This window comes from Larus michahellis, chromosome 1 (genome assembly GCF_964199755.1).
Source record: "Larus michahellis chromosome 1, bLarMic1.1, whole genome shotgun sequence".
Taxonomy (NCBI): Eukaryota; Metazoa; Chordata; class Aves; order Charadriiformes; family Laridae; genus Larus; species Larus michahellis.
The window spans coordinates 150,458,507-150,485,061 of NC_133896.1; the positions used below are offsets into that span (position 1 = coordinate 150,458,507).

General features: G+C 36.7%; 1 protein-coding gene across 5 annotated transcripts in view; it reads left to right on the forward strand.

Moving 5' to 3' along the window:
- The window catches only part of UBE3A (ubiquitin protein ligase E3A), a 53,738-nt gene extending 27,745 nt beyond the window's left edge, over positions 1–25,993 (forward strand). For all 5 annotated transcript variants that reach the window (XM_074608328.1, XM_074608348.1, XM_074608358.1 and 2 more), the window contains 9 exons: positions 3,339–3,649; positions 8,058–9,313; positions 16,910–17,054; positions 20,742–20,947; positions 23,093–23,257; positions 23,644–23,799; positions 23,894–23,967; positions 24,872–25,015; positions 25,252–25,993. In XM_074608328.1, coding sequence (XP_074464429.1) covers positions 3,339–3,649; positions 8,058–9,313; positions 16,910–17,054; positions 20,742–20,947; positions 23,093–23,257; positions 23,644–23,799; positions 23,894–23,967; positions 24,872–25,015; positions 25,252–25,372 — 2,578 coding nt within the window. In that variant the 3' untranslated portion in view covers positions 25,373–25,993. The remainder of the gene's footprint in view (positions 1–3,338; positions 3,650–8,057; positions 9,314–16,909; positions 17,055–20,741; positions 20,948–23,092; positions 23,258–23,643; positions 23,800–23,893; positions 23,968–24,871; positions 25,016–25,251) is intronic.
- Positions 25,994–26,555: the final 562 nt, after the last annotated feature.

Consider the following 26,555-nt stretch of genomic DNA (forward strand, 5'->3'; position numbering starts at 1 on the left):
GGGGTTGTGTTACCTCGCTTGAAGAACCAGTTTTAGTTTTCTACATACTAAATGAGCTGAGGAATGTACAAAGGGATCAAGTTTTCAGCTCTGGGGAACGGGGAAGGTATGCTACTTTTTTTTTTTTTCTGAATAACACAGAAACGTGGGCTGTTGTCACTAGACAGTGACAATAATCCCTCAAGTACCCCAATGGGAATGTGGTATGGAATATTTTACTGTTGTGTAAAATCACACATTGGCTTACTTGGACCTGCATTCTCTGTAAGTGCTTTCATGTATGGACCTCAGTAAGGGTAGCTCTTGGGGAAGGCTCGGTAAATTCTCTTCTACTTTCTTAAGTCTGTATCCTCACTTTAAGTCTCCAGGTTTTATTTTTTTTACTTACTTCAGTAAGTTATCTGAGGCCATGTCAGAAGTCTGCAGAATAGCTGTTAGGGAGAGGTGGGGGGGAATTCTAGTACTGTTGTATTCTTGTACATTGTATTGTATTGTTGTATATTGTATTGTCAGACCTTCTGTCTCTAATAGAATTTCCCAGAACTTGAGTCAGTGAGTCTGCAGCCATGAGTCAAAATGAAAATGTTTGTACAAAGAGCATTATTGTAGGCATGACACAGTTTGAGAAGTAATTGCTAGCTAAAAATTGGAAGGAACAACTGGAGTCCCTTGGAAGTTAACTGTTAGAGACAAGTCTAAGCTGAGCTTTGTCTCCTGGTGTCTCAGGTATGACCTGATTAAAGTTGAGTGTTTAATATGATAAAACATGTTATTAATATATGATGTTTATATGTTGAAATAACTTTATTCAAAGTAGATGTTACCTAAGCTAGAAAGGTGTGTGTTCCTCTTTAAGACTAACAATTTCTCCAGTTTGAAAACTAAGTTCCCTCTTTTTAGGGAATTGGTCAGCTTTTCACAATATACTTAATCTGAGTAACAGCTCCAGCTGCTTTAGGTAAATAAACACATGGACCCCTAATAGATACACACTTAAAACAGCTGTGAGAAATAATCCATATAACCCTAATATATCCATATATAACCATAGGTGTATCACGTAGGTCAGAAACCACCAAAATTACAGCAAAAAAAAATTGTCATCTACATGTAGATTGCAATGGAGAAATAAGATGGAAGGAGAATGCAATGAGGAAGGATGAAGTTGAAATGACAATGTGTATATGAAATAACCACCTCTTTGTATGCACTGTGGAAAACGTGGTCAGTGAGAGAGGGCGGATATAATTAAAGGAACAGGAAGCTTCAACTTGAGTTGGACAGAGCTTTCATGAAGGCATCAAGATAATGCGTAGGAGAGACTGCAAGAGGAGTAAATAAGGAGTGTGTTGGTGAGACAGGTGGCCGTAGCTCAGGTGTAAAAATTCAATATTAACAAAGAAAGGCCTTCATGTGATATACTTATCTGGTTGCAGATGACAATATTTCACAATCTAAATCTGAAGGTCTGGAATGACTGGAAGTCAAGAATAATAAAAGCATGAAATCTTGGCATTCAGAAACAGAAGTCTGAAATTATGTAGTGGTCTAAACTGTATTTAAAAACTGTTGTTTTTTTAAAGCCTCTATATTGAAAGATAAGATCAAAAAAACCTTATATTTTTATACGTACATGGGGAGAGACAGGTTTTCCTAAGTCCCCATATAAAAATTGGAGAAACTAGAACTCTCTGCTTGGATCAGAATACAGCTATTCCCTGTTTATGCAGTAGCGGTTTTGATTATATTGCTGGGGCTGCTTGTTTGTTTTGGGGTTTTTTTTTAAATGGTCTTCCACATCCATCTTGAGGTGCCGGGGAAACCTTTCTCTCCAGTTTTTTTTTATTTTATTTTTTGTCTTGGAACCCACTAAGACATTTGGAAGGTCAGCTAGACATTGAGGTAATGGTTTTCTTTGTCAGAAATGTGGTGTTCTCTAGGATCGTGAGATCTTGAAGAGCGAAAGGGAAGGAGCAAAGGTGTTATTGCTGAATAATATACACTTCAATAGTTACTTCCAGAACTTGAGGGTATTTTCCCTTCTGAAGCAGCTGCATTGAAACTCTGGTACTTAACCAACCAGTATTAAAAGCTAGGTGCAGCAAGTGCCGAGTAGTACCAGTGGGTCTAGCACTTCAATTCTCAAATAATTGTTGTATGCAGAATCTGTGTGTGCATCAACATCTGAAAAGGCAACTTTAGGTAAATATCACAATTTCTGATGGAAAACTTGCTTCCCATGTTCTAATCTTTCTAGTACTGTATCACTAAAGTTAGGTAAAAAGCCTGCATGTTACACCTAATCATAATGTTTGAAATGTTTCATATTTTTCATTAATAGCTTGTTTTCTTAAACAAAGTGCAGGTTTGGGGATTTCCTTCCAAAACGTGGTGAAATATGGTGCTCTTGGTGCTGCATGCAGCTGCTTCTGTCACAGTTACCTGCAGATTTCTGGCGATTTCTTTATCATTTGCATGTTTCTGTAAAAGTCTGTGACCTTATTAATTTGCCAGTTAAATTTTCTTCTGTGTGTATATATATATAGTGCTGAACACATTGACTTACATAGCAATACAGTTGTAATTCTTCAAAATACATACTTGCCATGTATAATTGCAGGAGAAAGGGGAGGATTTGGCAAATACTTTTTTTAGAGAACCATATACCTTATTAAGCTGAGGAGAGATATGCTCAGCCCTGAGCTCATCTTTTTAATCATGGTTTTGTCATCAGTTTAATTAAGCAAGGGATGTTTTTCCTATAGATTTAAATAGACTAAATATCAGATAATTTAGTCATCTGGAATCTTGTTTAAAAAATGGTTTATCTTTTTAAAGCATTTATATCCTATTGCTGTAGTCTTGATAGTATTATTAAATAGATGCCTGGATCGTTTGTATTTCATGCCTTTTCCCTCTGTCAGTGGCAACCACACCTCAGTACTGTACATCAGACTCGATCACCTGTATGAGATCCAGTTCTGTTTCACTTGCAGCCTTGCTTTGCATCTGAACTGCTCTCTTTTTTTCAGTGACAATTGAGATTGTTCAGAACTGAACAAGATTGTGTCCACTGTAACCCTAGAGTGTAAAGCTGAAAACTGCGTAAACAGGATATATCTCTCAGTTACATAGGACCCACAAATTAAATGGTGTGTTAACTATATTTGTCAAGATGAGAATCCTGCATTTGAAAAATCTCCTGATGTGTCCTCTCTGATACAGAAATCTTGTGTTTCAGTGCCTGACTAATCTCTGCCTTGCTGATGCTTTTGAATGAGCTTTGTATGTGAAAGCTCTACTAATCCATGTACTTACTGTTTGAATGTTTGCTACAGGAAGCGAGCAGCTGCAAAGCATCTAATAGAGCGCTACTACCACCAGTTAACTGAGGGCTGTGGAAATGAAGCCTGCACGAATGAATTTTGTGCTTCCTGTCCAACTTTTCTCCGTATGGATAACAATGCAGCAGCCATTAAGGCCCTCGAGCTTTATAAGATTAATGCAAAACTCTGTGATCCTCATCCCTCCAAGAAAGGAACGAGCTCAGCTTACCTAGAAAACAATTCCAAAGGTGCCCATAACAATTCCTGCACTGACAGAAAAATGAACAAGAAGGAAATGCAAGGCCCAAGAGATGACTTTAAAGGTAAGATTTTATTTTAGAATTTTCCTAAAATAGAACACGTTTAATATGCATAAGTATAAGCCTACAGAATTCACTGTGGTGGTATTCTGCTGACTGTGGTAGTGTTCTGCTGACTTCTTAAGTAAAATACAATACTGGGAAATCAAATATGTTACTATGGATTCTGAAAAATGGCTGGATTAATGCTGAACGACGATTCCAAATCATTGGATTTTTTATCCAGTGGATCTTTACCACATCTCCATTAAAATCCGTGTGCATTTGTTGCTTTCTGAGATTACTGGTTTTGCAAATATTGGAGGTTTTTTTAAAGTGCTGTTGTATGACTGTGTTAGTTTCACTGTTTCATAACTCTTCTGTAGTTAATGAGTTATAGAAGTTATACTTTAACTAATTCCAGTTTCTGTGTTAAGAAACTTAACAGAGGAACAAAAAATGATACAGTGGATGATAGGCAATAGATCTACCAAGCTAGAAAAAGTTTAAGCAAAGTGATTTCTAGGTCAGTGTACGAAAATGAAATACTTTTCTGTATGACTTTTCTGACTTCTGTTTAGCTTTTCAAACTCACTAGAATAGTAAATACGTAGTACAAGAATAACTTTGTCATCAAAGCCTGTGCCGCGAACAGAAATCGCAAGCTAAATGAAATTAAAGCCATTAACCCTTTGAGCAGACCTTTTTTAAGTATCGTTGCAGTATGTAGTATAAACACAGAAGCTCAGGTTCACTCATTTTAGCTGAAGAAGGTGAAACTGTTTACAGCAGAGAATTAAAAACGCCTACAGAATCAGCAATAAAACATAGCACTGTGTTATAAGTGACCTAAGATGCTCCAGTCGATATCTGAATCAGTTTGTTCTTTATCTGGTGCAAGGATAAATCTGTCCCCAAATTATTTATGATCAGAGTAAACAAACGGTAGGGAGGGGAAAGGGGAGCCAGTGTAGTGTTAAATGGACAAGAGGCACATTAAGTCTGTTTTGTGATTTGTCTCTTAGTTTTGTGTATTTTTAATGAACGTGTGCATGTACAGGATTTTCTTCCCTCTCCCCAAGAGAGATATCTAAGAGTCTCCTCAACCTATCTCCAGAGACAGTCTGTTCTCTAAAGCTATGACTCAGACTTCATCTGTTGCAGCATCACAAGTATTGACCTGTCTTGTAGTTGGATGGACAGAGAGCGTGAATGCATTCTTAAAGCTCATCTGAGACTCTTAGTTACCTTTGGAAATGGACGATGTCGAAGGAGACTAGCACTCTGAAATTTTTAGATCCATCTGCAGCAACAGTTACTGGGAAGACTGCAGTTAAGTTTAAGAAAGCCAAGGAAAAAGATGTGCATCTTGCTTTTATGCTTGACATAGGATTGTAAATTCTAAATAAGTTGAAAGAAATGCCCTTCAGAAAGAACTACTTAAATTTCTTTTCTGTAGTGCTGTGCCCTAAGACTATTTACCTTTGGGGGGAAAAATGTATCTGGAGGCCGTTGTCAGCATCTCAGTGATATCTTAGATGGCAGTCCAAAAAGAGGAAGGAAATAGAGAAATTGCAAATATATAACAAGCATGGCTTACAAATGTAGTTATATATAGAGAGAGCCATTTCAAAATCAGTGTTGTAATTACCTGGGAAACTATTTTCAACTCTGATCACCAAAACGTTAAATTGGGAACAGAGAAGGTCAGTGGACAGGCAGTGAGCACACAGTCATAACAAAGCTTCCATAAGAGATAACGAAAAGATAATTAATAAGTTTTCTCATTAGGGTGTGTGTTGTTGGCAATATATAGATTACATACAGTCTTTTTCGTAGTCAAGGATCGCTGCTAAAGCTTTACTTCATGTACAGATTTGTCATGGAGCATTACTGAGAACAAGGTCTGCGAGGAGATCATTTACTTGGCTGGGTCACTTAGTTGCAATAGAAAGGCCGAGAGGACAAGGCATGTAAAAGCTCACGTATTCAGACACAAGTCAGCTAAAATTGACTTGACTTAGATGAAAGCTTCACTTAGGTTTGTTTTTCTGCAGCTTTTCTCACTGCTGTAATGTAAAAATGGGGCAGAACCTTATGGCAGCTCAGTAGAGGATGGTCACAGGATATGACTTAAAACTGTTAGGAATCTGCTAATGCTAATACTAAATATTTTAACTAGAAATAGCACATGGTTAATTCCTTAAATACTTAAAACTTTAAAAGAATGACTAGGGAATTCCTGTTGTAAGTATGGAAATTGAAATGTGTTGTATTGTTAAATTGTCAGCTTTTGCTGATAACTTTTATGCTATGAATAACCTCTGTTATCCAGCATCAGTGAACTTGAGGAGCTATGGCATGGAACAGCATCTGTATCAGCAGTTAAATTTCTTCCAGGCAAGTTTGTTTCTTGACCGTGCACTGCAGCAGATGAAATTAGGACATGTTGCACTAAGCTTGAATCCTTTCAAAATATTTTCAATGATGTTGGTTTTCTTAACAGGACAGATTTTAGTTTTGAAGCTTTTTCGCTATCTTTAGATTGTGAAAGTCAATCTCAGTAGCGTGACACAAGCTTAATATTTCCTGTGTTGTAGGTGCTCTAAGAATGGCCTGGGGCTCTGCAAAAATCAATAGGTTGTCTGTCTTTGCATTGTTTAGTTTGTATTTTTAATTTAATGACTACTTGGAATGAATGTTAGTGTAAGCAATCACATTTCAAAATACATTAACATGTAACTGTATTTATTAAAATGATACACTTTTTGCAGAGGTAGTTGTTCTAGCACGGTTGGTGAATACAGTGCTGTGTGTTTTTTAGATCTCTAGAGATGCTATTAAACACATTCAGTTTTATTTCTAAATTATGTGTCACTTTAGAAGAATCCGCTTAAACTAGAACATCTTTTCAGGGTCTGGTCATGTGGTAATCCTACTCCAAATCATGACCTGATGTGAAAGCACTGTGGGTTCTGTTCGAGAAGTAGCATATAAAGATATAAATAATGTTTTCTCCTTCTCTTTTCTAATGAGAAAGGAAGATTTTAAATAACAAATGGACCACTGTTGTGGTTTGACCCAGCAGGCAGTGAAACATCACACAGCCGTTTGCTCACTTCCCCCCTCCCCTCAGTGGGATGGGGGAGAGAATCAGGGGGAAAAAAAAGTCAAATCCATGGGTTGAGATAAAAACAGCTTAATAGGACTGTGAAGGAAGAGAAAATAATAACAATAATCATGATAAAAGAATATACAAAACAGGTGATGCACAATGCAGGTTGCTCACCACCTGCTGACCAATGCCCAGCCCATTGCTGGATCACTGATTCCTGCCCCCTGGCCAACCCCATTTATATACTGAGCATGACAAATATGTTACGAATATTCCTTTGGCCAGCTTGTCCTGTCTCTCTCAGCTTCTATGGGATGCTGAAAAAGTCCTTGACTTAAGATAAGCATTACTTAGCAAGAACTAAAACAATATGTGTTATCAACATTATTCTTATACTACATCCCAAACACAGCAGCTACTAGTAAGAAAAGTAACTCTATCCTATTGAAACCAGGACAACCACAAAATTACGTGTTTCATTTCAGGGGTTTGGAGGGGAGGGGGAATTGACAGGTACTTGGAACACATACAAATGATGTTTTTTAACCAGCTTGTTCCTCTGAATAGCAAGTTGATGAGTATACTGAAGTTGTTTATCTCTGTGAGGCCTAATGTCCTTAATGTACAAACCCACATGCCCACCTGGGTGTGTAATTTAGAAGGCAGCATAAATTTCTGAGCCTGTATTGTGTTTTTTTCAGATGATTTTCAGGCATCAGTTTAATATAAAAACAGTTGCAGAAAACATTAAGCAGAAATAAGAAATTTTATATTCCAGTTAATATACAACAAAACAAATCATTGAATCTTTTCTTTGAGATCTGTTTTAAGGGGGAAAAAGTGTGTGAAGTCCATAAGTATGTGCTATGTTTGAAAAAAGTGGAGTTTGTCTGGAGTTTGACTTGTGCATTAACTGTGCAGATTTACCAGAAGACCTTATTATCAGACAGTCTGATTAGTGAAGTTATTTAAAGTTTAAACATCATACTGATTGATTTAGTTGCTCTTGTTTAGATGATGCAATACTGTTAAGCACTACCCAATGTAGTTAATTGGCTGCAAAACCGTTTTGCCATTGAGCGTGTTCAGTGATCAACATCCATGAATAAAATGTTTTACAAAATCATAGTGAATGAAGTCATGATTTATCATGTTTATGAAATTATAAAGTATCCATCTTGAATTTATCCAGCACTGACTGTTTCTTCCAAAGTGTTAATGATGTGATAATATACAGATTTCTTGAGTAGAAAAAAATAAAAATATTTTATCTTTTTAGTTTTATCTTAATAAAATTAATATTTTATCTTTTTATAGATGTGACTTTTCTAACAGAAGACAAGATATATGAAATTCTTGAACTATGTCGAGAGAAAGAGGATTATTCCCCTTTAATTCGGGTGATCGGGAGAGTATTTTCTAGTGCTGAAGCATTGGTGCAGAGTTTCCGAAAAGCCAAGCAGCACACCAAGGAGGAGCTCAAGTCTCTTCAAGGAAAGGATGAAGATAAAGATGAAGATGAGAAGGAAAAAGCTGCCTGTTCGGCTGCTGCTATGGAAGAAGATTCAGGCGCATCATCGTCTTCGTCATCCAGAATAGGTGATAACCCACAGGGAGATAATAACCTCCAAAAACTAGGCCCGGATGAAGTGTCTGTAGATATTGAAGCAGTCAGACGGGTCTATGATAGATTACTTTCTAATGAAAAAATAGAAACTGCCTTTTTAAATGCACTTGTGTACTTGTCACCTAATGTGGAATGTGACTTGACTTATCATAATGTGTACTCTCGGGATCCTAACTATCTGAATTTGTTTATTATCGTTATGGAGAATGGCAATCTTCATAGCCCAGAGTATCTGGAAATGGCTCTACCGTTGTTTTGCAAAGCAATGAGCAAACTGCCCCTTGCAGCTCAAGCAAAACTGGTCAGATTGTGGTCTAAGTATAGAGCAGACCAAATTCGGAGAATGATGGAAACATTTCAGCAGCTTATTACTTACAAAGTCATAAGCAATGAGTTCAATAGTCGTAACCTAGTGAATGATGATGATGCTGTTGTTGCTGCTTCAAAGTGCTTGAAAATGGTTTACTATGCAAATGTAGTAGGAGGGGATGTGGATACAGATCATAACGAAGAAGAAGATGAAGAACCCATCCCAGAATCAAGTGAACTAACTCTTCAAGAGCTGTTGGGTGAGGAAAGAAGAAATAAAAAGGGTCCTCGAGTGGACCCACTGGAAACTGAACTTGGTGTTAAAACTATAGATTGCAGAAAACCACTTATCCCTTTTGAAGAATTTATTAATGAACCACTGAATGATGTTCTAGAAATGGACAAAGACTACACTTTCTTCAAAGTAGAAACAGAAAATAAATTCTCTTTTATGACCTGTCCCTTCATATTGAATGCTGTTACCAAGAACCTGGGATTGTATTATGACAATAGAATCCGGATGTACAGTGAAAGACGCATAACTGTACTCTACAGCTTAGTTCAAGGACAGCAGCTCAACCCCTATTTGCGACTTAAAGTGCGACGTGATCACATCATAGATGATGCGCTCGTCCGGGTAAGTCATGCAGCAACATGGAACTTAGGTTTGTTGGTTCTGACTAGTGCAAACCTGGTGGGCTTTGACTAACTGAAAAGGACTGCATGCAAGTGCAGTGTTTCATGTACTAGAGTTCCTCTAGAAGAAACTCAAATAGCCTTACTGTATTAATTTTGAATTCTGAGCTAGCTGCTGAAGATTTGTATGTTCCACAGAATCACTTCTACTCATAACGGTTGCAGACTTAGCTGTTTTAAAGTGTCAAATAGTTCTTATTCCCCATTAGCAGATTCTGCACTGTTATAGCTCTTAAAGGTGAGAGTGACCAACTTCTGTTTCTGTACTTTGTCCTCTGGACTGTCTTGGATCATCTTCTGATAGTAGGCGTTTTCAGATGGAAGTTAGAATTAAAGCTTTTATTTTGTCCACTTTTCTTGTGGACTTCTGAACTTCTGCATACAAAGTGTGTGGAGTGACTGCATGACAAGTAGAACTTCCCGCTTCTCTAAGCGTTGTTGCAATTTGGTGTAAATACTTACATGGCTGAGAAAGAAGAAGTAAGACCTGAGAACAGTGAGAGCAGCCTGTTTCTGAATATGTTGGCTTCTTACAGTAAAACTTAAAGCCATTTGTTCACACACTTTTGGAAGATGGGAATTATACAAGGTACAAACTATAAAGAATATTTCACAGTAAAGTTTTTTCATAAATATGTCCTTTAATTTTAGGACTCTTCCTTTATTTTTTCCCTAAAGCTGTTATTTTTCAGAAGCTCGTTTTTCTGTGTTCTGTTATTAAAACACAGCAAGGCTTGCAAAATTTTAAATTTAACTATGGCTTTACAGCCAGACGGGTATTTGTGGAGACTCTGGGGAAAGTACCTCTGAGTTTCCAGATGGGTTAGCTGCTTCATGGGAATTGCTGATATAATGACTTAGCAGGCAAAACCTTTGTCTCCAGTACCAATAGGACAAACAAAATTGCAATGCAGAAATTACTTCTGTCTGTAAACCCAATTTTGTTAGGCAAATGAGGAATATACTGTTCTAAGATTAAATCCTGTTGTCTACCAGTTTTCTAATTTAAGAATTCCCTATGTAATTTTACTACCTATCAGACTTATGGCTGTATCCAGTTATGTTTTGTCACATTGATGTAATAGAGTTTATTTCCTTGATTCTGTTCAGCTTTGGGATACATAAATATTGAAAAAAGGGGAGGGATAGTACTGTCTCTTTAGGAGAAGATGGGCTGAAAGAGGATAAGAGCTAGTTTTGGGAAGATGTTTGTTTTAACATCAGTTCCAGAAGAGGACCAGCAGACCTTTCCCCTCATGCTGATGAGGGGAAGGAAAATCTGCAAATATGAGAAAAGGCATTCTTCTACATATTTCTTGTTGTGGAAGGAAGTCGAAATCCTTGAGGATTAAAAAAAAAAAAAAAGGTTTAATGTTGCTTAGAAAGCTCATAGGCGACATCAAGTAGGTGCAGCTGCTGTATCGCAACGGGGCCACAGCAGTCATCACTCTGCACACTCTTGCTCTGCTGGAAATCTAGGTAATCTAAATCAGATAAAGCTCAAACATACTAATTTAAATTGTGATGCACTTGCAGCAGCCCTTGCACCACCTAGCAGTCTACAAGTACGTGCCTGGGCAGTTGCCATGGATCCTCTTATGGCTGTTAATTTAAGCTGTCAGAACATGCTAAATTATGGTGATCCGACTCTGTCAAAGCTCCAAGGAGAGTAAGAATTTTAAACTGTTTATTCTGGGACAGAAAATAAAGGAAAAAGATACAATTATTCTAAATCAAGTAGTTTGAGCTGAACTGTAGCATTAGTCAACGAGACCAAGTGGGGCCCAGGCATTTCTCAAAAGCGGAAAACAGATTATATTCAGTAAAATGGAGATGAATGAAGGCTTGCCACCCTAGCAGGGGGATGGGAGCTGTATGTGCCACTTCAAACAGGTACAACAAGGTAGCTGTTGTGAAATGGTGTAGACTTAGAGAAAATTGTGTTGATAAATATAAGTAGTGTCTACAGAGGTCACCTTTTAACTATTGATGTGATTTAATTGATAATATGAAGTATGAGTGCTCAAGGAAGAGATTTTAAATATTCCTGAGGAAATGTTAGGAGTTAAGAAAGCAGCAAATGAAACAATGCAGTGTCTCTGTTTACTATGGTATGCCTATGCCTCTCTTTTTGATTTGTTTCTTCTCACTTTAATATCAAAAAGGATACAATAAATACATCTGGAGAGTTCAGATTCTCTTCAGAGAGGCTGTAAAGTCCTCTTAATGTTAAAAGTTACAATAGAGGAGACATAAAAGATGGCATGGAGAACCTGAATGGGAAATACTGTTTTTCTCAGCTGGTACCATCCAGTCATGTTATCAGGAAGCAGGCTTAACATAAGCAAAAGGACATATTTTTTTTCCACACAATGTACCTTAAAATTATGGATGTTGTTGCCCAGAACTTGTAGCTCTTCGTGAAAGAAAGATCCATCAAAAGGTTATGGGCATCACAGGCATTTTGATGTGACCCACACACAAACCTCAGGAAGTCCTAATGCTTGAAGTGACTTGCTCTGTCTGTGATTGAAGTGAGAGTTGGAACTGCAGGTCAAAGACGGGCACCATGTGCTTCTGTAGCAACACGGACAGCATCAAGCCTAAGTGAAAGCTATGTTGTATGAGTTGTCATCAGAGACGGTTGTAGTTTTGGGTGCAGTATTGAACTTTGGAAGTGTCTCACCTGAAAATTGTCAGAAAGATCTTGCTGAGATAATAGTCTTCAGTAGTAGAAGCAGTGTTCAGTGACAAAATGTTTCCAAACACACTTAAATTACAACTAAGTAATTATGATTACTGATACTTTTGCATTGCGTTTTTCACTTCTGGGGTTTGAAAACATATAGACTTGTTTGAATTGTAAGTAATTACATACTCATGTCACTAGACCTGTGTCTCTACAGAACAACCACTGCAGAATTTTGATTATATATAACTGTGATAATTTCATGATAAAAACATTTTCAGAAATAGTGATTAAAATGAGGTTGAGATCGTTTTATTCATATTCTCTTCATTCATGCTGGATACTACAATCAAGTATATCGGTCAGCTTTCATAATTTCTTCATGCAAGTGGAATAAGTATGGGTCTGTCTTTGCTAATTAGTCGAGCTAATTAAGCTACCACCAAGCTGTTTTTCTCTTACCAATACTTAATATTTAAACTTTTAGAATTCAGTATGTGCATCTTCTCCCTTTTTGGACTTTATTAAAACAAATATGAGCACTGGTAAGTGATTTTTTTTTTATTATTATTATTACTACTACTATAGGATTTTTTTATTTTATCGAGAATTTGAAGCAGTACCTTTTAAATACCTTTGAACCAATAGCTTGTTTAAAATTGCTTGTTAAGAGAATCATAGTTCATTTTGGAGCAAGTACTTCTAAGCAAAAAATTTATTTACAGAGTCATTGTTCGATTTCTTTGCATGTATGAAACTTGCATCAGAAACTTATTTTTCATTTTTTTTATTGAAATGGACTTATGAAACATGCTTTCTTTGTATTATATACTTATTTGTATGTATCTTAGTCTGAAAAGTCACGGAGGGAGTGGGGTGTTGGAAATGGTAAGGTGCTAATCCCCACTTTTATTAAGGAGCCCTTACATTTGGGAGTTGGTAGCTCAGTTTACAGTTTTTGAAAACAGTTAACATGCTTTTTTGTGTTTAACAGATTTCTTTTAAGAGGTTAGCTGGACTCCTGCTGAGTCATGTTGCATGGATATGTGGTAGTAATGAAAGGAAGTTTATCCTTAAATTACTTCTTCTGCCTTTTCATCCCCCAACAGCTATTTCTTTCATCCCCTTCGTCTGAGTTTACTCTCCTCCCCTGCTCCCCAGATTGTATGTGGATTTATTCTCAGGTAGCAGTAATTTAAAGGGTGTGGGTTACGACATGTGAGTTTGACGAATGAAAATGTGGTGGACTGCTTCAGCAGAGTCGAGTCTGGCTGATACTTGCTCACAGATTAGAAACTCACTTTGACAAATTTCACATTGAATGTAGGTGGCTGCGAGGCTCTGCTAAAATACTTTGAGCTAAAACTTCTATGTGACAACTGAAGCCAGTAGGCAGATTCTCTCATACTACATTAGCAACAAAATACTTCAGGAGCTTTGAGGTTCAATGTTTGTGTGTTGAGTTGAAAAATCCTGGCGCTAGTGTGCCTTGTTTGCATGCAGAATATGTCTGACTGGTGGTGTATGCATGAACCATAAAGTACAGCTTGAGAGGATGCGTCTTAGTCACTTTAAGTATTACTTCACATGCTGTTTTGCAGAAAATGTAGTGACCGACTATGTCATGCTGTGTCACCAGTACTTTCAAACTTGTATTAGTTGTGCTTTTGTCAGTTTTGCCTTATAGCATGAAAAGTATTCCTGCCACTGCCTTAAAGAGAACTTTTGTTCTATTGGTAGAACTTGAGGGGTCTTTTTGATCGGTTTTAACTGAATAGAAATTAGATCAGTTGCTATCAATTTTAAGAAGGTGAACAAACTCTGCTGTTTTTAAATGTTGTCGTATTTCTCTCATTCAATGGAAGAATCCTTTCAGGAAAGAGCGATGTTGTTCTGTAAGCAAAGTAAATCCTACAGTCTCTTATGCTGTGGCACAATATCACGTTTCAGCCAACAAAATACAGATATTCTTTATAATGCCATCTCAGCTTTCAGCTTTCCAATTCATAGATACTCAATTTTTGATGCTGCTTCTTCAGAGATGCTACATACGTGCTTTCTGGAAAGTCCCTGGAAAATGGAACAATGACTTCATCTGCTTGGCCAGTCAAACCATCGTGACAGAGACCATATTAGCTTTTAAAATTTTGGGGAATTCACACATAACGCTGGTCTATCCAGCAGCATCTCTGTTGACATGAGACAGCTCTGATTATTTAAAAAAAAACAAAAACCAAAACCAAACAGCTTTAAACTGAAGTTCATACTTCCTTGCTATAGAAACACTGCTGCAGTTCTGCTAAAATTCAGTGCCGCTCCACTATCGTAGCTACTGCTGCGTTTTCCACTGAATTCCAGTTTTCTTGTGAAGCATCAGTGTTTAGAGACACAAATGTTCAAAGGAGCAGCTAAATCCGCAACCTTCAGTTGAGCAGCTTAGCAACATTGTCCTGGTTATAGATAGAATCTACTTCAAGGAACGTTAGGCTTTGACTCAAAATACTGGCTTCTTGGTAATCCTCTATCTGACTCCCTCACAGAAATCAGCACAGCATTACAATCTGCTCAGCTGGTGTTGCTCAGCTAAAAGTGGTTTTTTTTTCTCTTTTTTTAATAATGCTTTTCTTTTATGTCACTCATTGTGGTGTAGTTCTCAGTACAAAAATAATTTTGAAATAGTGGCTTTTTTAATTGTTTTATTACATATAAATATGAGCACTCTCCATAGCTTAAGTTTATTTCTATAACATAAGCATTTACACTACGACAAAGGATTGCTGTCACCAAAGAAATGCAGAGGCATTACTTGCTTTCTCAGAATTCATCAAAATACGTAAAACTTGGAAAATAGTAAATCGCTGGTGGTAAATAGTACAAAGTCATGACTGGGGAGAAAAAAACCAAAGCATTATTAGTGCCAGTTGTAAGTGGAAGGGGTTCAAATAGGAGAATTTCTCGAATGTATAACTGTAGTTACGGGCTTAAAAATGCTACTTCTCTGTTTTTAAAAAGTCTCAGCTATATCTGGAACATGGCTTAAGCTCCATTGTCCTCCTATTCAGGAACAAAATTTTTTTACACATCTGTGAGATGCATAATTTTAAGATGTACATGAAAGGCAAGATGCAAAACTACACTGTTATGGGAAACGTGATGAGAATAACAACGGAGGGAACTACAGCATGTTTTTGCTGCAGAAGTATTGTTGATAAAATACAGTGAATTTCAAAGATCAAGTGTTATTTGGTCTCCTTATCAGCAAAAATAGTTCATTGCAAATGATAGGCAGTAGAATACCGAACGCTTTAGTACATAACTAAGTTTTCCAGTTAATCTCGTAATTTAATATATATCTCTATCAGCTAATCTGACTTGCTCTTGTTATTGAGGTCTTCATGGTTTGCCACTTTTTTTTTTTTATAAACTGAGCTTTTTATGCTACGGAGTTAAACTCACTCTCTTCCTGATACTAGTTTTCCATACCAGTTAGTGCAATTCTTTCTCCACGTGCTCCTTTTGCATAAGGAGCTTCAAAGTCTTCAAATGTGTTATGCTAACCTCCTTAGCTCTGTCACCCATCTGCCCCTGCTGTGCCATCTCCAACGTGGCTGGCTGACTTGGCAGTTACCAGGAGAAAATGTATGTCGCTGGTGGTGTCATTTTATGAGTTGATGGTGTCATTATTGCTGCCTTTATCCTTTCCGTTCTATTCCTGTTTTCCTTTTATGCTTCTGCAGTAAAATTCTGGGATGTAAAGGATGTGTTGGCATGTGTGTTTGGATAAGGTAGGGTAGTGAAATACAAAGAAATGGTTTGGCACATTAAGGACACGTGCTGGTAAGTACAGTTTGCGCTAGCCTGGGTTAGAGGCAAATCTCACCAATAATATGGTCTTTGTAGAGGAATGTACAGATCCATCTGTGCCTCACTTTACTGCTGTTGAGTTTTCTTTGGCACATAGGTATGTTTAATGTAATCATGCTGCACAGGTTTAACCAATATGCTTACGCTTTTAAGCAACGTATTTATTATCAGCTACAAAATATTCTTGCATAACTTTTAATTTATTGAAATGATACATTTGTGTTGGAAGAAAGTGAAAGATCTGTAATGGCCTCCTGTATAGACATGAAACCCTTTCCTATGAAATATCAGACCTTCTATTTGACCTTAACTGAATGTTCACTTTCTTGGAAGCAATGCGGTAGATCTGTTTAAAGGCACTGAAGTAATAGAGCAAGAGATTTCTGAGACTTCTTTGATAGGGTCAGGAAGGGGATCGATTTGATTGTAATATTAGTGTCTTTTTATTTCTGGGGTGTTTTTTTCCCCCAACTCTTTGTTTGTGAGATGCAGCTGCTAGTCAAAATCTTGTCTTCTGTCTTCCACTGCAAATTATCACATGAAGGTTCTGAAAACATATCTCTGTAATCCCTTCACAAAACCGTTCGTTGTCAAACATGTAGATCAGATTGCAGTCTCTTTTCGTTGTCAGATGAATGTAATTATCTCAGTAATACGTCTTGTTTTCATACTGTTTTCTGTGAATTTTGTGCAACACAATACTAACTTATTTTAAATAAGTGCTTCAAAGAATAGAAATGGAGAAAGCTAACAGACTTAATTGGCTAAAAGATCAGATCTGTGGTAAGTTTCTTGCTGTGTTAATCCCCAACTTCTAATACGTGCTTAGACTGATTTAGCATTACTGTTGGTTTCTGATATTTTACTGTTACTTGCTTTCTTCTAAGGTTTGGAGGGTAGTTTTGATTTCATTATTTGATACTCAACTGACTCTTCTGCTTAACAGATTTACTAATGAAATACTTCTATCTGTTCACTCAATAGCTAGAGATGATTGCCATGGAAAATCCTGCAGACTTGAAGAAGCAATTGTATGTTGAATTTGAAGGAGAGCAAGGGGTAGATGAAGGAGGTGTTTCCAAAGAATTTTTTCAACTGGTTGTGGAAGAAATCTTCAATCCAGATATTGGTATGTATTCTAATAATTTACTAATTTATCATATTTTTCCCATGAAAGGCTGGACCAGACAATCTTTCAAGGTCCCTTCCAACCTGGGCTGTTCTGTGTTGATGCAGTGCCTTTCTACATCTGCTGCTGCTTCTCTCTGAAGCTGTCCAGGTTTCTTGGTGATCATGAGAGTATTTGATCCATTGAGGCTCACTATGTTATCAGTCATCCTCCTATTTGTGTATAGTTAGTGAAAGCTATCATTGCTTGTTTAGATATAAATCAGTAGCATAGGGTTTCTTTGCAGGGTTCCTTTGTTCTCTTGCCTTTCTCCTCACTTTGCTTTGTGATTAGCTTCTAGAATTAGTAATCACACCAAAGAGGAAAAGCTTCTGCAATAAAACCAGAGTAGGACTATGGTGAGTTTTTGAGTTATTTCCTCCCCTTCCTCCAGCATAAAAAAACACGATAGTCTCAGTTCTTCTAATGATTTCATCTAAAAGGGATATAGATCCAAAGTGTGGGAGTAGTGTCAAAGTTGATTGTAGTTAGTTAAGAACCAGGAGTAATTTGATACATCACAGAGACAAAGTTTTATATTTGTGCTTTAACAGTCACATTTACATCTTAGTGGTTTTTTCCCTTGCTCCCTGCACCAGTCTTACATACTTCCATCTTTACACGTTCAAGGACCTGCTGCTTTTAATATGCAGCTCGTCTACAGCTCTGAAAAGGTTAAAATGTTTTAAAATGTTACAAATACTTTGTGTTAGAATAGAAATGAGACCTACAAGGTTCCTGTACTAATTTCATAATTCGTGAAATACGATGTCACATTGTAGTTCCTGTAATGGCTTCCATTAAAGAAGCTCAACAGCTTATGGCCATTAGTTAATTTGGGTTCATAGAACCTTTTTAAAAAAGGAAGCTGCTGTTCTTGGGTTTGTAGCTTAGAAAATTGTTGAAGGAACACAGGAATTCATTTTGACCGGGTTAAAGAGGAAGTCTTCAAATTCTGCAACAGAATCTGAACCTTGTCAGTTGCCCTTCACCATACACAAGCCAGTTCTTGTAACAAGTGATACAGATCCATAGGCAAGTCTTACTCACTCTGAAAACTGCTATGAACTTGCAGAGATTCGGAATCTGAATTAGCAAAGTTACTTGGAATAAATTAGAGTATGGCAAAATAATGAAGTCTTAGGACTTGGACAAAGTTGTATTTCCAATGCAAAATACATTCTTAACCTGAGTTTATTTAAACAGAAGTTGTGTGGGGTGTCTACATTGAAATACTCCTGTTTAGTAATTGAAGTCTGATTCAGCTAAAATCCAGCCTGTGTATATACACTTCCTGTGTGTAAAGATGGGTAATAGATTAGATGTGCATGCATATTTTAAATTTTACTTCTGTATTCAAAAATACAAAAAAGTATGTACACTTCTTATATTCATATCAAGTTTGTGGGGGGGAAAAAAGGAGCATTTATTGGATTTTGGCAGAATATGTAGCTTTCATTCACAGTTGTCTTTTCTTTTGCATCTATTTATATGCGCTGCAGTATAACAGTTCACACACCATATATACCAAGTGTGACTTTGTTGATTTGCAAACACTTCCTTTACCAGAGAACATTAAGGAAAACCCTTAAATGGAATTTAAAATGTTTGTCCTCTGATAGGTATGTGTGGAGTGATGTTTACTGCTGTAATAGTTTCTTTACCATTACATTTCAAGTATTTTCATATTAAACTACCTTAAAGTTTTACCCAAAAGAGGCAATAACTCAAACTATTAGATTTATGACCAACAGTCACCATGGTAAAAGAGAAGAAGGAATAATTTCATATAATATTCCTAGCAACACTATACAATCGTTTTTCCCTTATTGCAGCTTCCAGTTTCTTTTAGTGTTTTATTATGATTTTAATGTACTATAGGTCAGTGAATAAACTTTGGTCAGTGAATAAAATACCGTGTTTCACATTAAAGTGTTTCCAGATATGGATCTAGGTAAAGTGTTAGTCCTTCATTATTAACATTTGCTGGAGTTGTTTGTTTTGACTATTTTAACCCTTCCGTCACCTTCCAGAAAGTACAAGTCATTGGTTTTATTGTGCCAGTAATCCAGAAGTTACTTCAGTCAATTCAGAAAATGGAATGCAGGCTTCTATTTAATGTTTCTTCTATATATGCTTGTGTTGCTCATCCATTTCTGATTTCCAGTTGGCTTACCTGATGTGTCATCTGTTATTTGTGTTCTCCCCTAATAGCTGCCCCTGTCCTAGTACCTTACTAAGATAAATAATCTTCAATTCTGGGGAATAGCCAGTGTCTCTGAATGAGTTTGCTGTTCATTTCCTTACATTGAGTGAGAATTCAGGCTTTATCTCTTGGCTGAAGGTGGCATCCTATTTTCAGTGTTAGGAGTAATTTTGTGGGTCTGTTTGTGTGGCGCTGTAATCAAGTTGTACATCTCCATAGGCTGTAAATAAGCATATCTCTTAAGAGTTGACAGGTAAATCCTTGTGGCAAATGTAATTCCTGTTCTTGACCACGTGCATCTAACTTCTGGTGTGTTGGGAGGAAGGAGCTTGGGCACTTTCACTTAGGTTCTGCCTGGAAATTGTGATACTTAACCGTGCAAGCAACAGGTCACTGGGACTATATTTGTCCAGGGTGGACTGACTGACTCTCTCTCTCTCTCCCCTTATGTGTATGGGTTTTGCACTTATCTTGCTTTGGTATCTAGTCAGGTGAGCAATGGGTTTTACTGTGGGGACTCATATAAATAGTTTATAGCCTGTACACAAACTCTGGTTTCACGAACAAGAGCCTTGGTACAGGTAAGGGGCTCTCTGCCCTTCTCTTGTCTGTACAGTCCTACGCGCTCCCTCCAGCTCCTGGCATGTGCCAGTTCAGCTGTTTTTTGAAGCTTTCTGTGAAGGTACTCAGCCTTTGAACTTGGCAGGAAATTGGTCACTTGAAATAGTGAGCTGAATGAGATGAAGGGGTAGGAGAACAAAGCAAAACCTCCCCCTTTCAACAGTGAAGAGCTGTTAAAATTGCAACTCCTTCTGTGAAACAACAGTCCCGTGTTACATTTTCCGCTCAAGTTAGGATGTACGTGGTAGCTGCAGCAACAGCGGACCTTGTCAAGTACCTTTAAACGAACAAAAAAAAATATGTTAGGTATCTAACTCTAAGTTTATACATGATGGTTAATCCCTGCTCCGTCATTGTAGCTTCCAGTTCAGAAATAGGGCTGCATCTGATGTAACTTTGAAGAAAGGCTATCACTTTAATTGGAGTTCTTCAGGATTATTTCGTCCACCTGGTTTTTGGTTTGTGTTCTTTTCTTGCACTGTTGTGTTTATGAAAGTTACCATCTGTGTTGACAATGTGCTGCTGCTTCCTCAGTAATGGAAGGGGCATGAAAGGTTGTGTATGTACAGCTTCAGTGGGCATTGCAGGACGTCATATCACAAGTCTCCTGCATGCTTTTAGTGGTAATGTGAGTAACAATATTTTGAGCTGCTCCAATTACTCTAAGGTAAGTAGCTTCTCTTTTTGCTGTTAAACTCAATGTACGTTAAGCTAAACATGTTTTAGAGGCATTCTAATGCAAATGGGTTTATAATGGTGTGTTTTACTTGTAATTTTTATTGAAATGTAACCATAATTGTTCAACATCATTTTTTTTACAGGGATGTTCACATATGATGAATCTACAAAACTGTTTTGGTTTAATCCGTCCTCTTTTGAAACTGAGGGTCAGTTTACACTGATTGGCATAGTACTGGGTCTGGCTATTTACAATAACTGTATACTGGATGTACATTTTCCCATGGTTGTCTACAGGAAGCTAATGGGCAAAAAAGGAACTTTCCGTGATCTGGCAGACTCTCATCCTGTAAGTTCATTATGTTCTTTGAGTTTATTAATGCATTTTCCATGCAATACCTTAATCTACATTTAAATTAAACACAAGATCACTGTCAGAAGCGGAAGTGAAACAACAGTGACTTGTGTGAAGAGTCTGTATTTGTTAAAATAAATTCATAAGCAAGAAAACCTCTTACTACATCTGGTTTGGAGGAGGCAGAATTGTCAAGTCAACAAATAGGGCTGGGTATTTATAAAGCTTTGTTCTGTTTTTTTACATACTGCCTAAATTGCTTAATATCACTAAGCACTATTAAGCATAAACTGTTATTACCTTCCCAAAGCGACTTCTAAAATTAGGCTGTTTATATCTGTTTGTAGAAGTTGATTTTTACAAAAAATGTGACAGTAACAGTAGACATGGAAAAGTGTGGTCCTTGTATTGGTTTTTCTCTAAACCAAAAGACAGATAAGGCAGTTCATGAATATCCCTACAGTCTGGGAGCAGTGGTCAGTGTCCCATCTTCCCCCACCCCTCCCCAGCCCCTTCTCCCATACACAAATGCTTGAGTAGCTAGAGCATAGAAGGATGCGTGCAGGGTGTCTTGGCCCTGCTCCATCTTCAATCAAAGATCACCAGTAGCTTTTCCTCATGCTAGCTGGTGTGAGTTATTAGTATGCTTCATTTCATTTCAAATGGTAGCACGTTTCCCTTTTCACAAGCAGTTACGCAAAATCTTCAGCTAATCAAAAACTGAGTAAAACGATAGTGTTTAAAAAAAAAAACTTGCCTTTTTTTTTTTGTTTAATTGGAAAATGAGGCATATGTAATCAAAAAATAGGTTATCCAGTCTGCTTTGGGTGGCTGTGTGTAACAGCATGCCAACTTTGACCAGTTTGTCTGTAAAATGGTGTTGAGAAATACACAATGCTTTCAGTTTCCTGTAACTTTTATTACACAAAGCTTTTTATGACAGAAAAAGTGCATTTATTTTTCTGGAACAAGGCAGTCAGAGCAGTTTCTAATTTTTCTCCCCTACTCTTATGTTTCTCCTCTGAAACCTACACTGACTTACTTTAAAATAATCCCTTTTAAACTCTTTATATTCTAATATGACTTAAACACTTACTTCAGAGCTTCTGAAACCAAAAATGAAGCTTGGAGTAGTCGAGCCTTCCATTGCTAATGCCATAGGGCATGGAGGACAAGGTGTTCACTAGCCCTCACCACCAACAGTTCGAAGTCCAGTAATTTCCAATGCAAGATATTTTTTTAAAGGTGCTGTGGAAGAGTCAAAAGGATACAGGTGGTGATAGGATGAGGTTTACATGTAAACTTTCAGTAATTAAAACATTGAGGGTAACTTTATTACTTCACTATAAAAATACGTTGTTGCTTTTACCTTCACTTTGAATTTTTGAGTCCTACACCTCTGTCTCAGCCAAAGAATTGTTCCTTTTCCATATAGCGTTTGGTTTCCCAGAGAATCTTGGGCTTTTCTTAAGGCATGGTAGGGAGGAAGGCTGGTTGCTCCTTTGAATAGAGCAAATTTACAGATAATTTCAGGTTTCACTTGGCAAATTCTAACCTAACTTGTGATTATTACTTTTTTTGTGCATTTTCTTACTTTAATGACTGCCCCATCTGTGTTGTTTCAAGATTACTTCCCAGTTTGTTCAGATTTTAAATCAAGATTTAGGAGATAAAAGCATGCTGCCTTAATTTTATCTGATATAAAATACAGTGCTTTCTTTGATTTATTTTTTTTTTAACACCTATGTGTTCATCTTACTAGTGTAACATGTTCTGGACGCCAAAAGCAAATACAGTTTCAAAAGAGTTAAAAGAGGAAGGAGGTAATCAGTGGCTCTTAAGCTACAGGTCAGACCGTGTCATTTAGGAAGATTCCTGGGTACTGGTAGACTCTTCTAAGGGAGTTATCACTTATTGCCGTGTTTCTTTTTTGTCTTTCCTTAATATCTGCTATTGGTTGTTTTTACAAACACTGATCTTAATATACCTTTATTTGGACTGTTAGGGGAGATCTTAGGTGACTTGTGTCATAGAATGTAACAACCCTTTTTGAGGCAGATGATTTCATGTCTTCTGGTGTTACTCGGTGAAATCTGTTGAAACTTATTTATGACACACACATATTTCTTATTCTGTTAGGTTCTTTACCAGAGTTTGAGAGACTTACTAGAGTATGAAGGAAGTGTGGAAGATGATATGATGATAACGTTTCAAATATCTCATACGGATCTCTTTGGCAATCCAATGATGCATGATTTAAAGGAAAACGGTGATAAAATTCCTATTACGAATGAAAATAGAAAGGTACGCTCATGATTTCTTTTAACGTAATCTGTAATTTTCAGATATTCCGTGCAGAATTATGTAGGACTCTATAAAGGTTTGGTCTCACTTATATTTAAGTTTAAAAGCCTTTGGAAATTGCCATAGCAATGTAGTTGTAAGCAGAAAAGGCTTCTCTTTTAAAGAAAGCATTGATACACGCGTACACTGCTTCTGGATGTCGTGTTTGACCTGTTGGAGAAATGTTTGAGACTTGCTCTTTATTATTGCTGAGTAGAAACTGAGCCCAGATAATCTATGTAGAATTATAGAATTAGATGTATTTTGGGGTCTTATATCTTTGGGAGATACTTCAAGTGGCATGTGTGGAAGTACTAAGGGTTTTTTTTGGGATTGTTTCCTTACAGGAATTTGTCAATCTGTATGCTGACTATATACTCAATAAATCAGTAGAAAAGCAGTTCAAGGCCTTTCGGAGAGGATTCCACATGGTGACCAATGAATCTCCTTTGAAATATTTATTTAGACCAGAGGAAATTGAATTACTTATTTGTGGAAGTAGGGTAAGAATCCTGAATTTACACCAGAAAAAGTGGAGCTCTTTTGATCCTAAGTATGTAATTAGTGGTCATTGTTAAAAATGTCATCTTCTTACAGAATTTAGATTTTCAAGCACTAGAAGAAACTACAGAATATGATGGTGGCTATACGAGAGACTCTCTTATTATTAGGTAATTTTTCTCATTTCCAAAAAATTAAAAGCACTTCACATGCCTGTTTCTTCATAATGAATTCAATGTTGTAAGATGTAGTATTTTTGTAGTACTGGAGATGCAAGTGTCTTACGTATAATTTCACTTTTCTCAAGTACTGTCATCAGGAAAGAGCAGATAGTAGAAGCATTGTCTTTAGCTTCCAGTGAACTTTGGTAAAGCTTAAGAGGGATTTTTCCCTGGGTTTTTGCCTCTCTCATATCATATAGATAAATAATTCCCAGCATAAACAGGGCTGTTTCAGTAAATTACCACTGCTCTGTTGTTGTTTAAAAAATAAAACACAGAATTGTGTGAAAAGGTCGCATGTGCAGAATTTTCTTCTCTAACTAGAAATTAAGTAAATTCAGTGTTTTTAAGAGGGGAAAAATGTTTTTACCCTCTTGTCCCCTTTGATTAGAGACCTCTGAAGACGAGAGTCAGAGAAGTGTGCACCTTTGGTCTTCTTGACTTTGCCAACTACTTAACTAGTTCCTGCTAGGGTAGAAAACCTTTGACAGCAGCTGCGTTTCTTTCTTGTGGTGTTTAAGAAGGTGGTAGAAATGGACAGTGTAGTGGAACCAGTATAATTCCTCAGGAAATAGGAATAATAAAATAAAGGAGGAATATTTGCAGATCACTCACCAGCCAAATTAACATTTAAAAACAGTTAAACTGCAGTGTTTTGGTCATACTTCTGATTTCTACTTCTGAATTTCATCCATTGGTAAATACGTTAGTTTTGGTTTATGAATGCAACTTGTAAACTGATGTTAAGGTTGATTAGAATTACTAAGCCTTCAAAGTTTGATTGCTTTTGAAAGTCTTGTTTATACCAAAGAAAGTTTTCATTTTACTTACTTTTTGATTTCTTCCTTGATAGGGAATTCTGGGAAATAGTCCATTCATTTACAGATGAACAGAAAAGACTATTCTTACAGTTTACAACAGGCACAGACAGAGCCCCGGTGGGAGGTCTTGGAAAATTAAAGATGATCATAGCCAAAAATGGCCCAGATACAGAGAGGTAAAAAAAAAAAAAAAATCTACATTATGCTTCTTTGTTTATAAATGGAAGCAACTTCTGTGCTTCTAATTTATTAGCTTAGTTAAATCTGAAAGTTGAATCATTAAGCGAAGTAGATTCTCTTTAAATTTTCTCTTTAAATTCATTCCCTTGGATTTGTGAAATAGCGTTGTATTTCTTTGCATGCAGTTTGCATGTTCCCAAACCTGAATTCATCTTTTTTGTTCTCCCCACAGGTTACCTACATCTCACACATGCTTTAATGTACTTTTGCTTCCGGAGTATTCAAGCAAAGAAAAGCTTAAAGAAAGATTATTGAAGGCCATCACATATGCCAAAGGATTTGGCATGCTGTAATAAATATAACAAAAGGGATTAAAAAAAAATGATGGTGATGATGTCCCTGTCCAAAAAGGCCATAAGATAGTGAGCTACAGTAGTCACCTGTGTTTTGTGCCTCCCTTCTTTACTGGGGACATTGGGCTGGAACAGCAGATTTCAGCTGCTTATATGAACAAAATCTTTATTTTTTCTTTTAGCGTGAAAGTGTTACATATTCTTTCACTTGTATGTACAGAGAGGTTTTCCTGAATATTTATTTTAAGGGTTAAATCACTTTTGCTTGTGTTTATTACTGCTTGAAGTTGAGCCTTTTTGAGTATTTACAAGAAAACAAACTGTACTCTCCCAAGGAAAATATTGCCATCATTTGTAGACCATGTAACCTTCAAGTATGTGCTATATTTTTGTCCCTGTATCTAATCAAATCAAGAACTGTACTTTTTGAAGAGTTTGCTTTTGAAACTTGAAGTCTTGGAAAACAGTGTGATGCAATTACTGCTGTTCTAGCCCCCAAAGAGTTTCTGTGCAAAATCTTAAGAATCAATAAAGATGGAAGGGAGAACTTGGAATGTTAAATTGCAGCCTTGAGAACTTTACTTTAGTCACAGCACAACAATTAAAATTCATTTCACTATATGTTGTCTTCACATGTCTTGTAATAAACTGTGTTTTTAATTAGGAAACATTTCTTAGCATATGAAAGGGTAGAAATTTTAGTTACTTTTTTAAAAAAAGTTTACTGGGGAAAGTGCATTTTCAACTGAACAGCTTTAGAGTAGGGAGTGAAGTGTTTGGAAAAAAGATAGGAAGTTTTTGCTATATTATAAACAAAGCATGTGGAAGTGCACTTAAAATGAAGTTTTATTCTTAACTGCCTATTATGTTGACATTTTAAATAGACAATCCAAAGTCTTCCCTACGTGTTATGTCATCACCGTTTATTTAATGAATCGTTGTTCCTACTTATCAAGGCACATGATCAGTGTTGCAACATAATCTAAAGGGATGGCTACTGTATTTTAATATCATCTAACAATAAGCAAAATTGAACAATATTAAACGTAAGGCCTACTTCATGTTGTACACTTCCAACCATTAAATAAACTGTTAGAAAGCAAGTACTAAGGTTATGTTCATCTGCTACATAAAGTATTCAGTAGGTTTTTAATTTAACTCTACAAACCATATCAGAAATAAA